The sequence below is a fragment of the Dromaius novaehollandiae genome, chromosome W, assembly GCF_036370855.1.
Source record: "Dromaius novaehollandiae isolate bDroNov1 chromosome W, bDroNov1.hap1, whole genome shotgun sequence".
NCBI lineage: Eukaryota > Metazoa > Chordata > Aves > Casuariiformes > Dromaiidae > Dromaius > Dromaius novaehollandiae.
The window spans coordinates 69,716,023-69,731,691 of record NC_088130.1 but is presented as its reverse complement, the minus strand read 5'-3'; the positions used below and the strand labels follow the sequence as shown (position 1 = coordinate 69,731,691).

The 15,669-nt window shown below is 43.6% G+C and overlaps 1 protein-coding gene across 4 annotated transcripts in view; it reads right to left on the bottom strand.

The window, feature by feature from the left end:
• The window catches only part of LOC112994481 (netrin receptor DCC), a 547,074-nt gene that overhangs the window by 52,780 nt on the left and 478,625 nt on the right, over window positions 1-15,669 (bottom strand). For all 4 annotated transcript variants that reach the window (XM_026118858.2, XM_026118859.2, XM_064499826.1 and 1 more), the window contains exons 19-21: window positions 13,657-13,764; window positions 10,249-10,443; window positions 5,144-5,176 (exon numbers count right to left, since the gene is read on the bottom strand). In XM_026118858.2, coding sequence (XP_025974643.2) covers window positions 5,144-5,176; window positions 10,249-10,443; window positions 13,657-13,764 — 336 coding nt within the window. The remainder of the gene's footprint in view (window positions 1-5,143; window positions 5,177-10,248; window positions 10,444-13,656; window positions 13,765-15,669) is intronic.

The window sequence follows — 15,669 nt, the reverse complement described above, 5'->3', positions numbered from 1 at the left end:
ATCAGCTGCATACATGCAAAATAAAAATCTGAAAAGAAGCTGACACATTTAGAGGCCTCAAGCTCACTTCGGATTTTAGGGCTTTTCTGGGAAACGTGTGGTTAGACTCTCTGAAAGACGCTTTGCTCCTCTTCTCCTTCAGGTCACAGTGTTTGCACTCCATGAGCATTATTTGCTTTTCACCAACAGGATTCCCTTCCCTCCTCCCTTACTGATGAGCGTCGGCCTCATGCTCTTGGCTGAGCTCTCGACAAGCTCTCCTGACCTTGCAGACACCAAGGAGCTGAGAGGAGCTGGGAGCTACCAGCAGAACGACTTTGCCATCACCAGGTCTCACCTGCGGCTTGCTGAGGGTCTGCTCCTTCTGCCGTGGCACTGGTGTCACTGGAGGGTGTGCTCGGCCACAGCAGTATCTCACCCTCCATCTGTCCCCAGTCTCCTAAGTATGTCCTTAGCCTCTACTGCAGATCACGGGCAAGAAGCGGCAAACAGACTTGGCTGCTCCAGCCACACACAGACTCTTTCAGAAGCCAGGTGTTAATGAAAGGGCTGCAACAGGAGGCACTGGAAGGTGCAAATGCAGGGGGGAAAAGCCACGTGCATTAGTTTAGATTTCTTAGAAGCAGATCTGGGGTCTGAGAAACAGGCTAGTCTCTAAACAAACTTTCCGAGAAGGAACGGTCCATGAGGAAACATCAGATAATCTGCTAAAAGGAGCGACCCTGCCCTGGCTGGCAGACAAGGCAGGCAGAGCATGCAAGGGAATTCCAGGTGGGAATCTCCATGGCCTCCTCTCCTTTCCTAGAGGCAGCCCCTTCCTGCAGCGGCTGGTCTCACTGTCCCAGGGAGCTGCAGGAACAGGGAGCACATTTGCCAGAAACCCTCAGAAGTTGCCCCCAAACTCTAGTCTCTGCTCCTCATCTCCTCTTTGCACCTAAGGACTGCCACAGTTGCACTGTCCTTTTTGTCTCCCCGTCCATCTAGGGCCCCCTGAGACTCCACTGCCTTGTACCCTGAAGCCTCAGCGTCCCTCCCCAAACCCCCTCACGTGTCCCACACCCTCAGAAACTGCTTTGCTGCCAAGTAAATGGATTTTGCTTACAGGACGCAGAGGCCCTGAGCTAGCGTTCGACACAGATGACCTGAAAAAGTTAATTCATGTCACTCAGTAAGAATTACATTTGTGATACAGATGGCCCTAAGGGCCTCGTCCAATGCACTGAGTAATTGAAAAGGCTCCCACTGACTTCAGTAGGCATTGGATCAGGCCTGCGATGATTGAAGAATTAGCTTTGATGATTTCTGAGGCAAATGAGCTTTTAGAAACTTTGCCTCTGTTTATGTTAATGCTTCTGCTTGCAGTACAGCTACGCTGAGACCTGGCCCCACTGACTCATCTTTAACAGAGTTACCTAAAAGATCAAAGAAAAGTGAAGACCTCAGACTTTGACGTAGTAGAATTGGTCATCAAGGTAACATAAAAGTGGAAACAATCTTGATATCTACAAGCTGATGAAAGATTCCCACCCCAAAGAGCTGGGAATTTCTCCTGTTTACTTACTACGGTCACAACAGATTCCAGTACAGCAGACCACAGCTACCCGGACAAGATACAGTACTAATGTATAGGTTTAGGTATTATGCAAAGTGATTTATACTGCTTAAAGCATGCTCTGCAGACCCTGCTTGCTAAAGACAAAGGAACCACATTTAGTTTTTATATGCAACGTGGCTCAAGCAAACAAAACCCAGCAGACCTGGAGAAATCGGGAATTCACAGACGGTGAGGGCAATTCCACACACGTTCACCACACTGAGCACAGAGGTTAGCCTACACACCAGACTGGAAGCAGCTATGAGATACCAGCTGAAATCCTTCCCAATTCTAATTGAAGTTTACGCGGCGTATAACTCATTAAATAGGTTGCAAACATTGTTCAGGCTGTACAAGAACAATGGATGATTCTGGTGACAGTTTTTCAACCTTTAATTACTTTCAGATAATAACAACGCTCTCCCAGAGCCTGGCAGCGCTGGAAGATCTCCCTGTCTCGTGCCCAGACACACAACAGCTTGAACACCGCCAGCGCCGGGACGTGCGGGACCGAGGCCGAAGCCTGGGAGGGATCCTCAGTGCTCAGTCCCCCGGCCTCCGTTTCAAGCCCCCGCTCCTGCAACCCGCCTGAGATCGCTCCCTCACTTCTCCGAGCAGCTGCAGCAAGGTAGCACCTTGTGCACGTGCCGACACTAACTCCCAGGCTCCAGTGCTGGTGAAGGGCTCTGCATCCCAGGAAAACCTCAGCGTTTGGATCTGCTGGGTTTTCATTTGTTTATTTAAGCATCATTAATCTGGAGCGCTTTCATTTTTTGTGTCTAAAATAATGCAAATTAAATAGCACGGGTGTTTTGGACTCAGGAGAATAAAAGGCGCGCTCTGTGCCCAGGCGGCCGGGTGCGAGGTCAGTGCCTGCGGGACGGGAGCAAGATGGGGACCACGCTCCAGCTCCGCTTTTGCTGCCTGGGGACCTGCCACGAGGCCAGTCCTCCGCAGGGAGGACATGGGCCAGCAATGCCACATGTGTGGCTTCTCCCTAGGGACGATGCCGCGTAACGGGAGGTAGAAGTCAGCAAACATGATCCCACATCCCAGCACTGGGCTGATACCGATTTAGGTGCTTTAAAATTTTGACACTGACACTGACACCAAGCACAGCACTGGTCTCTGCTGGAGGAGCTCCGACCCCCAGTGAGGCCACCATCAACCCACCATCTCACCCCATGTCCAGCTCACACCACGCTGTCACTGTCCTATTCATTTTGCTGCCCATCAATCCTGCTACTTTCCCAATTAGAGAAAGTGATAGCAGCTTTTCTATGCATCTATATCTATTTTTATCTACATAAACAGTATCTATAAGCAACATGGTAATTCATAGTTTAGTTTGCTGTCATGAGTGACCACGAGTTATCCAGCACGCATCCAGTAGACACTCAATGCTACGTTTCATCTCAAAACGATTTTTAAAATATGCAAATGTAGATCTTAACACTACTTTAAAATCCCTCTGCGACACTATGCAATTTATTATTTTGCTAGTGAGTAAGAAATCATATATATTTTAAGCATAATACGTGCTGAGCCAGGGAGCAGCCGGTGTGGGCAGAGCAAGCGCTTCCCCAAATGCGGCTGGGCGCTTGGCTCGCACGCTGCCCCGGCTGCTCTGGCACAGTGGGAAGGGGCACCGCTTTCACGGATGCAAAACAGGAATGTCCTCCAAGTCTTTTCTCCTGGAGTTTAAGAAAAATGCATTCACCTACCACATGCAGAGTAGCTGCACTTAACCTGTCAGGCTTATTTACTTCTGCCCATTAATTAAACGACAGAACGAGGAGGCACCAGCAGGCCCTTCTGCAGAGCATCTCACTTTTTTTCCTCCCTCCGACAGAGGTGAGTTAACCAGTCTATGGAACCTAAAACCACTTTTCCTGTTTTTTTTTTTTTCCCACCTAGCACTGCAAAATGATATGCAGAACATCCAAACAATCCTCTGAATTCTCTGAGTGCTACATGGAAAGGGGCAAGCAGAAAATCTGGAACAAACACGGAGAAAAAGTAACCTGTGAACATCAGACTTGGATAAAGGAGCAGGCGCACAAGAGCGGCTGTGCTCCGATCGCTGCAGAAAGTGCCTCGCACTCGCGGCGCGGCGGAGGCTCGGCACGCTGTGCCCCACGGCCGCCAGCTGTGAAACACAGCTGCACCGTCACTGAGAGCTGAACTGCTCCCCACAAGGTCTGTTTTCCACCCAGGCTCCCGTTTTTTCTTGTATTTTTCAGAAAAACTGAAATTGATGCTTCTTCAATCCTGCCTACCTGGCGAATGTACGTTGTGCTGAAGCCTTTCCTAAGTTTTCTCAATCTGCTCAGAAATATTTTAAGTGTCAATTGGCAAGAAAGGTTTCTTTGGAACCTACCACTTTCACTCTTTAAAGAAGTACTTTTTATCTATCCAAACCTGCCATTTTCAATTGCTGTGAGCTCATACTGAGCAAAACCACTGTTCATTTTTTAATTTGTATACTTCTACTTCCTTCCTCTATTATAAATTGGAGTAAATGATATGCTGAAATCACAGGGCTAATCTCCAAAACTGCCTCAGAAGGCGTCTCTCTGGTGGGGAAAAGACGTGCTACCTTGTTAGCAGACAATATGTGGTACCTAATACAAAGTAAAATCCTAGTGAAGAAATATGCTCCGAGCAGCTTTCATGGATGCTCCAGGCTGAAATAAAACCTGCGAAAGAGTCTAGAGTTTACTTTGATCTTCTAAATAATGCCTTCTTGTCTTCACTAGGAATTTATCTATCGCGAGTTAACTCAAGTCACTAAATTGGGGTAAGCCGGCACCTGCAGAAGTGACGCCAGGCTTTGAGGTTTACACAGCACTTCTCCTTTGAAACTAGTGCAAAGGGAGAGTTCAGATCTGCAAACACCTCCCAACGTTACCTCCGAGCGGCTCAGATGTCGCAGCGACTATCTATCTCCCCAGGCAGATGTCTCACACCCGCAAAACGCTCTGGCTGTAATTGGAAGAATACTTCAGCTTAATAGGTCCGGAGTAAAAAAAGCAACAGACTTCACAGATATTCAGAAACCAGTTAAGAGCAGAGGAAATGTGAATAATCGGACATATATATATACCTATCTGGAAAATGCAATGATAATGCCTTGAAAAGTTGACTAAACTTTGCTATTATTAAAGACGAGCGGCCAATTCGAGAGAAAAGCTGATTTACGATTTCTCGCCGTGAGACTTGTGAACTTTAATCTATAACCCACAAAAGGGTGCGAGAGTAGCTTGAAAATTACGCCGAGCTTAATTATACCTAATGCGAATCATTCAGGAGTGCAGCAGAGAGACTAAAAATTTATCTCATACAAAGCAGCCTGACATTTTAATTGGTCCTTCAGAAAAAGAGACAAAACAATTTCCTCTCCAGAAAATTTACATCTTCCCCATCAGAGCGGCAGCCGCAGCCGAGCAGAACTTCATTAGCGAGATTAATTGGGCCGCCGGCGGCCGCCTGCTCAGGTGCGCAGCCCCGGTGACAGGCCGGAGGGGACGGGCGGGACGGGCACCGTACCTTGGTCGTTAGCCATTTTGTCAGGGTGCTCGACTGCAAGAGAAAGACAACATCGTTAGCGGCTGACAGCTCCGGGCCAACCCAACGGCCCGTTTTTTCAGCGGTTTTCGCGTGGAGAGGGGCCTCCCCGTGCCCGCGGCGCGGGACGGAGGGACGCACGCCGCCGTGCCCCTTCGCAAAGCCGTGCTGCAGAGCTGGGGGCACAGACGCAAGCCCTACCGTGTTTTGCAGCAGATGTTTTTGCAAAGTTCTTAAAAACGTGGAAACTTTACAGAATCTTTTTTTTATCCTCTTATTCTTTTAAATCCCAGTGCGATCTGGGAAGTTTAATTAAGCACAGAAGTGAAAGAGAGAGAGACAGAGCCAGACAGAGACAGAGAAGAGAGATACTGTTTCTCTGAATAATTACAGTCAAATCACCTATGAGTTGAAAGCTAATTCTGACTTACATTATCATTGTTTCAGCCTTGTACAAAAGCAGTTTAAAACTATTTACATGTTTTTGCATAATAACCATAAAAGACAGCGTGATTTGAAGAGCACCAGACAAGACTTCAAAATTCAATAGATATATTAAAAGCTCTCCTGCACAGCTACAACTTCTGACTATTTATGACATGACTGAGGGAATTAAACTTTCCTTAGATTCAGAAATAGCTACTATTACAGAGCATTAACCAATCCTCTGCTTAATAAAGTATGCAAGAAACTTAAGCACAGGAAACTGGGGAAAAAGTGAGCGAGTTCTAGAAGTCGAATATCCACCGCTTACAGATGCAGAGCATGTTGCCCCCTTTTCTGCTAAAATTACTCCAAACCCCGCTGGTAGATCATGAGATCATGCTAGGAAAAAATGAAGGTATTGAGTGAGTAGTAGTTAACATCCAACCCCATCACCCTGACAGACACATTTATGACTCCCATGCTGGTGGCAGAGGGAGAAAAGCACCTTAAATGATCCCTATACACTTTTTTTTCCCTCCTCTCAGACATTTTCAGATGGCTGCAAAGAAGAATGGGGGGGTATGGAGCACATATGCCCCTGTTCCCTCAAACTCTTGAGAAATACCCAAGGGAGCCTGCATTTCTCCACGGAGCCCTACCCGGGATTATGGCTCTTCCCCCAGGACAGAAGTGTTTAATTAAAGCATTAACCCCCTGACTGCAATGGCAGTCACCTTCGCCCAAGAGCGGGTGACACTTGCAAGCTGCCCTGGCGACACGCCGCCTTTGCTGCCCTCTCCAGCTCTAGCGGAGAGGTCCCCTGGGGCACCTCCAGGGCCGTGACATACCGCAGGACCGGCGGGCAACGTTTGCTGCTGGCAGGTCACGCGGGTTCACGTTTTGCGCCGTTCGAGAGCAGGGATGAGCTGCTTAACACAGCTCCGACACAGCATTAGAGGGCACTGCAGTGCTAAAAATGCTGCCCCACATCCTCCCGGCCAACGGAGGGGGGACTCGGCCATCATCTGTGATTTCAGGGCTCTTTTAGGGATGGCACGGAAATGGCACATCTAATCCTGATGTCCTCGAGAAAGTCCAGGGATGAAGTTTTCCTTGTGGATCTTAGCACGATGGTAATAGCTAAGAGTAGTTATAGAGCTGAGACCACGGCCTCCTCTCTTCCTCTGTCCCCTTCCACTCACCCCTTTGGAGACACATCCAATCTAGCGTTTTATTCACGCTTGAAATTATGTCTATAGCTTCATTATATGCACATGTGTTTCCGGAATACTGACTAGGCATTCGATAGGCAACTTTTTTTCATTTTATCTGCATTGATGCAATGTTTCGTGTGACTCTGACAAACTGAATACTATTCTTTAATTTTCTTTAGTTAATGGAGTCCAGCACACAACTAAGGTCTGTTTGTAAACACTGTCTGAAATTCAGAGCAGTTACGGTTCGGCGGAAGGAAGCACAAGTAAATCCAGTAAATGCAATTCTGAGATTTGCTTGTTTCTGCTACAGATGAAAAAAAATCACTGATAAATTGGTGGAAAGATTGAGGGAATCCTCAGTCCTGCCTGTCACCAGTCCATTCACTCGTTAGTTGTCGTGTTTCACTGGGCAGTTGCAGATACACCTCAGACTGTATGTATTTACTTCTGCAACTGAATGTATTTCTTAATATGATTCATTTATACACTGCAAAAGTAACGGGACATTGAGACCTGGACTTTAACTTCAGGGGAAACCCATGACAACATGCTATGGAAGGCTGCAAAACATACAAATATTATTTGGGCATGCTCTGTATATATTAATTTATATATGTATATGTGTGTGTGTGTGTGTATGTATATATGATATTTACTGAAGTCATCCAGGGATTTTCTTGGTTAGGACTACGAAAAATCCCAGGAATGACCTCAAGTTTTGTTATTAGATACCTTGGGCCAAAAATGTGGGCTGGTTAACCACATTTCACCCAGCTTCTGTTCCAGGCTCACAGGAATATCCATCAGGGTCTTCATGCTTTAAATGATAGATTTAGCCACAGCCAGCCAGAGCATAAAAAAGCAGATCCTCAACTGATGTAAACTCCCGTATATTCATTGGAGTCCACAGCGCAACAACAATAAGCTAAAGATTTGCCTATTTGACTGTATATTATTATCCGTGGAGCTGAGGTGGAAGAACATAAACTCATTGCTCCTGCGGTACTGTTATTTACTATTAAACATATCTATTCTCTCACAGATCACTACATTTTCATTAGCAGAACCAAGTCACTACAAATACTCACACTGCAATTCTAACACAAGTAATGGCTCGGTTTCCTTGAAGGAGCTTTATGTGCTATAATATATAAAATCAGACCGTGGGTGACTTAGTGGATCTTTGATGCTTATTTAGCTCCTTGTAGTTTAAAACTTCCTCTGATCAGGGCATATATTTGCTATCAGAGCATTCATTACCACATGGCACATACATATCTTCTGTTAATAATCATTAAGGGCAGGAAACCAACTTTTCTGCATAATTCAGAATGCACTCAAGGCTTCAGAGGTCTTTTCACCTCAAATGTAGAGACAGATTTGTCAAAAAACAGTTGAATATTATTGAACGTGACATATTTAGGGTGGATATCATTAAATATTCATGGCAGGGTATTAGACATAGTCCTTGTAGGCTGTTACAAGATGTAACAAATTATAGATTTATCTTTTTGGTATCTGTTGACGCTGTCTGATCTGGAATTCATTTCCCAAATGAGTTTTACAGTGCTCTGTGTAAACACTACAAAGTAGGTGATATCTAGTCCATTAATCTTCTGGTTTAGTTAGATCTCCGGGTCTCTATATCTTTTGATATCTTGTTAGTCTGCATTTGTTATATTTTGATGCTTTGACTCATTTTAAACTCAAACAGACTTTCCTTCCTTGGTACAAACTTTGAGCATGAAATTAAGTTGGCACCATCCACTTGACAGAGCTGGAGCAGTTGCAAAGTGCTCTCTCTTCACGTTTCATGGTAGTGGAGGATGAATAACCAGGATCTTACCAAGAATTCACTCAAAGCGAAACATGGCTTGGACAAGCAAGTCCCGCGAACCTGCACAGGCTGTGATAAGCTCAGAATAAACTGATAAAATTTTTCATTTTTCCAAGTCTTGCTAATTCATGAAAACTGTTGTATGAGGCTTTTGCTCTCAGCCTCGATGGTCAATAGCGTGTTTTATAGACACCAGCGTCAGCGAAGCTCACAGGGCAAGCTCGTTGCCAGCACCGCAGCACGCCCTCGCTCATCCATGGAAACATTTCCTTAAAGATGGGTGCGAGGGACTGCCTGAAAAGGGGGTTTCTCCTCCTCCCTTCAAAGACAGCAGGAATAGCCCGAATGGCTACTCCGGTAAACATCTGCTGAAGGGTGAACGGGAATAAAACTCTTGCCACAGAAACAAACTAGCCAAAAAAAACCCCAAAGAAGTGATCCAGGAATCACGTGTCATCACTACTCATTCATTTTGCTTAGCTTTTATGTAGCTTGCATTAAATGAAGTCACATATAATTGATTAAAAAGAGGCTTGAATTGGAACATTAATTCCCAACCTCTCTCGTACAGGTTTGAATCTGAATTTCCCTCCAGCTGTGATTTTTCAGGTCTGGCCTAGCTCCAGGGGCAATTACTTTCTGCCAGGATGTTATTTTTATATACAAATCTCTGGAGTTTCTCTAGAAAAGACAGAGCAATAAAATGTTTTCCTGTATGCCTCGCTATTTTCCTAGAATAGGTTCACTGTTTATGTCATTTGATTTTTTCATTAATTACATGTCTTAGAGTAATTTCATCTTTCGTGCAAACACATGAGTGGCAGTTAAAATGTAAGTAGAGCTGCTGCAAACATCCTGCTTCCCACTCACGGTCATATTGCTTACATCTCACTAACTAATAATTTATGGGTAGTTCATGCTAGACCTTTACACAGGTAGGCAGCAGGGATGATATTAGAGGGTACCTCTCCACGTTAATTTGAAATGGAGCCTGCTATATGTGCAGTCCTTTGCTTTCACAAACGCAATGGCCCTGTTAAAACATCTACCATCTTTTTTTTTTTTTTCATAAAATACCTTTTGCTGGCACTAGCCAGCAAAATGGGCGCCCTCATTTTGCCTGCTCCTTCTTTGTGGTCACTAAGGAAGAGATATCGGCTGTTGATACGTCAGCTGTTAACGACAGGCACCAAAAAATACCTGGAGCAATGTTCCCCATGCAAAGTCAGATTGCGTCTCAGACAGCATTTTGCATGCCGGCGCTGCTGATCTGAGAGTGAGTCATCACCCCTTCCCACAGCCACCAGAGGATCCAAAATGAACAGGTATCTCCCCAGAGAAATCCCGTCAGATCCAATTAGCTTTATTACTGATGACAAAAGTCAGGTCGTGTCAGAATGCTTTCCCCTAGTTGACTGAATTTAAAAATATAGCTGCTGCCTCATTATGTGGTTTACTTTTGTCAACCGCTGTATATAGCATTTTGCTTTTATCTCTCAGTAAGTAGCAGGATTTCTTCTAGCTGACATGGAATTAATTGCAAAGCTCCTGCTGAGGCATAAGAAAATCCCACATATCATTAATATCCACACGACAAAGTTTCAAACCTTTCAGCGTCCGGAAGAAAATCGGATCAGAGAGAGGCCCCACTCCTTTGGCATTGCGAGCCTGGATTCGGAAGTAGTAAACGGTGTCTAGGTTGAGGTCCATGATTTGGTGAGTAAGTCGGTCGCCGCTGATGGACTCCATAATCCAGTCATCAATGGGAGCGTTCTTGTCCAAAGTATAGAAGAGGATGTAAGCTGCATAAACACGGTCTCTCAGTTAGTACTTAAACCACATTTAACCTCCTTGCTTTACGACATGCATACGAAGTTCAGATTTCTGAACAATTAGTGCTTTCTTTTTAAAAAAACAGTAATGGCATGTCTCTTGATCAAAACATTTTCAATGAATGTTTTGACAATTAATTATTATTTGTCTATTTTTAGAACAAAATAACAATTACAATATTACCTGTAAAAATATATTTAGCAAATATAAAAATATATAATACACTAAAATGTTTTGTTACATGCACATTTGCCAAGTTCAGGTGCATGGTTCAGTCTGACAGCCATCACAAACCCTATGGTATAAGTCTTTAGTGTTTCAGTGCTGAAATACAACCAAACGGCATTGATGATGCACGTCATTTACTGGTGGCTCATGAGAAGTCATCCAATATTTCCTGGCAACCCTATGGAAAAGTATTTGGAGAAAAAAAAAGAAGAACCCGAAGCTCAAGTCAAAGGCCATGTAAGAGCAAGTGTTAGGAAACAATAACAGTTTCTAGGAGTAATCTTCCTGGCAAATTACAGTTTGGACAGAAGGAAAGTCCTGTTCTCGAGTGAAATGTCTGTAAGTGAGGCCTCCAAAGCCTCTGCGGAAATCAAACCTCACCTGGGGACCCTCAACACCTACAGCTGCCTTAACTTCAAAAATATCTGTTTTTGTCATTCTCAAAGGCTGCCTGGCAAGCACAGAAACACCCCGGCCCACACAAGCAGATCTCTAGCCCTTGCCTGAGCTCTGCTGCTACCAAAGGATGGAGCTGAAGGGTGTCTCAACGCCACGTGGGCAGCTCCAAGGCCAGCCCTGGAGGCATGCTTTGAAAACACGTCACGCTTTCACGGAAATTGTATAGCACTTGCTATTGCTTTTCTGCAGCGAAAAGGGAAAGACTTGGTGCAGGCAGGAAAACGTGTGGATCCAATTCCCTCCTCAGCCAGCCGGAGGATATCCAACACCGTAATTCCCATTTTATTCTATAACCAGGTTTGAGTCCCTCCAAGCACAAGAGGAAACTGAACTAAGGGCTTCTGTCCCCTTGGGCACGTACTCGACGACAGCGCTATTAAAGCAAAGAGGAACAGCAACGTGTTTTAAAGAGAACAAATCTGGCTGAGACAGGTATCTCCTCCCAGAGTAACGCACCTGGTATGAGACACTTACCTAGGAGTGGCAATGCCAAATAGTTGTATTATGCAAAGGAAACAGTCCGCAGCTGGTGTTACGGGCCCTGCCACAGGAGCTGAAGAGCCTGCACAGGTATCCTGCACTTCATTTTTGTGCCTAGATCCTAAGGCACTACGAAACTGGGATAAGCCTTATTATCACTTTTCCCCTACTCTTTTTTGAAACAAAAATGCTTTTCAAAACTCCTATTCTGCACGAATAGTTGCACTGATCAGGGAAGAGTAGCGTTAGGATGAAAATGGTAAGGTTTTTTCTTTCTTTTTGCACATTTTGCATTATAGGGCTTTATTTAGAGAACTGTAGTTTGGGGTTACTAAGCAGTTTCTCTGACCATGACATGTGAATTAATAAAGATGAAGATATGACAGCCACTGTCATGCATGAACACGAATACACTTGCTCAAGCATTTGCAGGAACGAAGATTTGTTTCTTAGAGACATTTCTACTCTCCACCGGGAGTTATTTTCCTCGCCTGATATGTCTAAGAAACATCTGACCACATATGCAGTAAAAAATCCTAGAGTTGTTCCTCAAACAAGTACGACAACCAAGCAGTTTGTGTGCTGACCTCAGGACACCCAGCCCACTCTCGGGGCTGACCGCTGCTTCTACGGAAACGCTCTACAAAAGTTGCCACCACTGAGTCATTTTACACCTTGGAAATCAAAAAAGCTTTTATTTTATTCTGTCTTTTAATCACTGGGGAATCAGGATCATTGAGCGCTCCTTTTATCGTATTGTCCATCAGAACGATCATTTGTCTAGTAATTAACCTAGACTAATGTAAAAGGAACCATTTCATCAAAATAGCCACCTTTTGGACATGGTCACTGAATGTAAAGTTCTGATTATAATGTATTATAATCATATTATAAGTGAAATTATACAATAATATATTATGCTTATAATACACTTTATACACACACACACACGCACACGGTTAAGCAATTCTAACCTAAGAATTGTTATTGCTGGGCAATGATCAAGTAGAAATACATCTTTATTTTATCGGTAATAGAAAGTGGGATACTTTCCTGGTGTAACTCACAATAGCTCACTTGATGCCTGCGAAGCCACGCTGATCTACAATAGCCAAAAATCAGATGTAGTGCTCTTTGCTTCTAATTGCTCACACAGGACATTATTTTGAAGCACTCTTGCTCTTACCTTTATATTTCTCAATATTTCAGCAGTGTGTAGTGGGGATTATTAATAGTAATGGTGACATATACACTTTCTCCCACATGAAAAAAATCTGTTGTAGAACTTGCCTAAGTCAATTGTTTGTAGTAAAGAGACCATAATGTGCACATTTTCGAAGTTGAACAATATTTCTCCTAATAATTATATGCCTCTGAGATGTCTATTAAAGCCTAAAGTGATCATTTAAATGCAAAATCTCACATAGAACTCGACTATATTTTTCATACTAAATTAACATTATGGGCTTGTAATGGATGTCTTAATTAGGTACCAAGGTTATATTTGATATTTTGGGAAATAAAATCTGTAATTGTGAAGCATCCATTAAGTTCGGTTCTTGTCAGTCAATATTAGTTTTCTTTCTGATCATCATTGCTTTAAATTGTTATTGTATAGCTAAATATCTACCAATAAAGCCTACCATTATATGCAGTACCAAGCAACCTATCATTATGTATATTACATATTGCATTATTGCCAAACAAACTACTTATTAGTCATTCCTAATTATCATTGGGCAGCCCATATCCCCAAGCCTTTGCTTAAAATGCTGCATGTTTAACTTATATTAGTAGTCTTAGCATATAAAAGATTTATATTCACTGAGTTTTAAATCTTGCAGTATCTCTAACTGAATCCACTCCTAGACCAAGCTGGCTGATAAAAGTAAGAAAAAATAAAGTCAGATCAAATAGTGTTCTGCAAAAAAACAGAGAGGTATCCAGGAAAATAAGGAATGAATGCTCAGAACAGTAAAATGTAAGGGAGCATACAGGATAACGTAAACATTTACCAGTAATTTTCCCATTGGCTTCTAACGGTGGCTGCCAGCTAACGATGACAGCTCGGGGCTTCCCCTCCCGTGTAATGACTGTCAAATCCTTGGGCGCAGAGGTTGGAGCTGAAAAGAATGAAAATAATTGAAAACAGAAGTTATTCACCTTCCCTTGAATTCCTTACATACTGTAACAGAAACGAACTATTTGGTACGCATTTACTGCTTTCTTAGATCCTTTCAAATGCAGGGATCCTTAGATGCATTTCAAATATGTAATGTATGATCTGTCTAGAAGTGAAATTATAATAATGGCAATTGTACAAAACACTAAGTGGAGATACATAAGGATTTGCTGAATAGCGCTTATCCTCCTACAGCTAATATTGGTCCTTATATCTAAATCATCATTGAGGTATTCAAGCATATCTAATACATTTCGGGAGCCCAATACATTTAGTAACAGTGATAATATTGTGGCTTCTCTATTAAGAACATCTTTAGGTACCTGCCAGTATAAAACCAAATGCAATTGTGCATATTTATTAAATACATGCTCAACTTTGGACGGACATTTTAGATGACAGCAAATTCTTAGCTTTGGTATATTCACTGTATAAGGACGGAAGGCTGCATTTCTGAGTCGATGTGTGACTCAGACTGAGCGTCTGCTTTGCGCTCTGCTTTACTATACACTGCCCACAAGGTCTTACATAGTGTCTCAGATATTTTAAGGTGATAAGACTATGAAGGAGAAAAAAAAATTTGCAATTATTAAAAAAAAGAAAAACAGGAGTGAGGAGTACCATATTGGCGGTGGGCTCACTGTTCATTTATTTGCTTTGACACAGGCTGCTGATAACTTAAAGCTTATGCATAACATAACAGCATACGAGCATCATATCATATGTGTCCTACCCGTATTTCCACTAACAACTTTTTTGAATGGCTGAAGAACTGCTCCAAAGCCATTTTATGAAGTATTGCTTTTAAAATCAGTTGGGTTATGCTGAGCTAAACCAGCCCAGTCTAAAGCAAACACATATAAATCTTAGAATGAGAAATCTGCAACAATCCTAAGGAACATGAGGGAAGGGAACGGCTAGCCACCACGCAGGCTCCCATCAGAAACAACATGGGACAAATGCTCTCCTGCTACCTGCATCACTTGAGCTTTTCAGAAGGAGAATCCCAAGCGACCAAGAAATGCATACAAGAAACACAAACATTTTTCTTACCCATAGTATTTTACTAAGGAGGTGATGGATCACCAGCTGATGCTCTCTGGGGCAGAAAGGTCTGGCCATGGCAGACTGTTGATGGCATGTGCTGGGACAACAAGTTTGGTCTTGTACAGCCACAGCAAGCACCACGGGGACTCCCAGTGTCTACCTTCAGCCTTGTCATCCTCACTGCTCCTAGCCAAATGCATCTTTCTTAGCCCGAAGTAGGCAGGCCCCAAAACAAAAGCGTAGCCCTTTGAGAAGCCTCTTGAGCCTAGGTGACGCACAGCAGGACGAGACCCCCGGCACTAGGGAAGGCTGCATTACGCCAGAGGCCTCCGGAGGGTTGTGCTGCCTTTAAAGGCTCCTCAGCTTCCACCCAGGCTGGGGCATCGGCTCAGCAGCTTAAAAACAGCGCACTGGAAGAAACATCTTGGACTGCCTTGCTATTTCAGGCAACTGCCAATGATATCCCTTTCATAAACTAAAGTAAAATTTTCCTTCCCTTTACTTTTTCTAAGTCTATTCTACAATATTCTCCAGTGTCACACACATCATTGCATTTCTGCCTAAGTGCATCCATCTATTCATATGCAAACAGCATCTTTACCTTACACAGTTTTCTTTTCTCTGCTATTTACCCTCTTGACATGTTTTCATGCACTAACCCTTTCCCGCACTAGATTTTTGACTTTTGTGAGGCTAAACCACTAAAGCTGGCAAGTCTCCTCCTGTAATGTGGGCTTTCCATTCTGCTAATTGCCTTATGAGTCCTGTTGAGTGGCTGAAGTTGAGCTCTGCTTTCAGC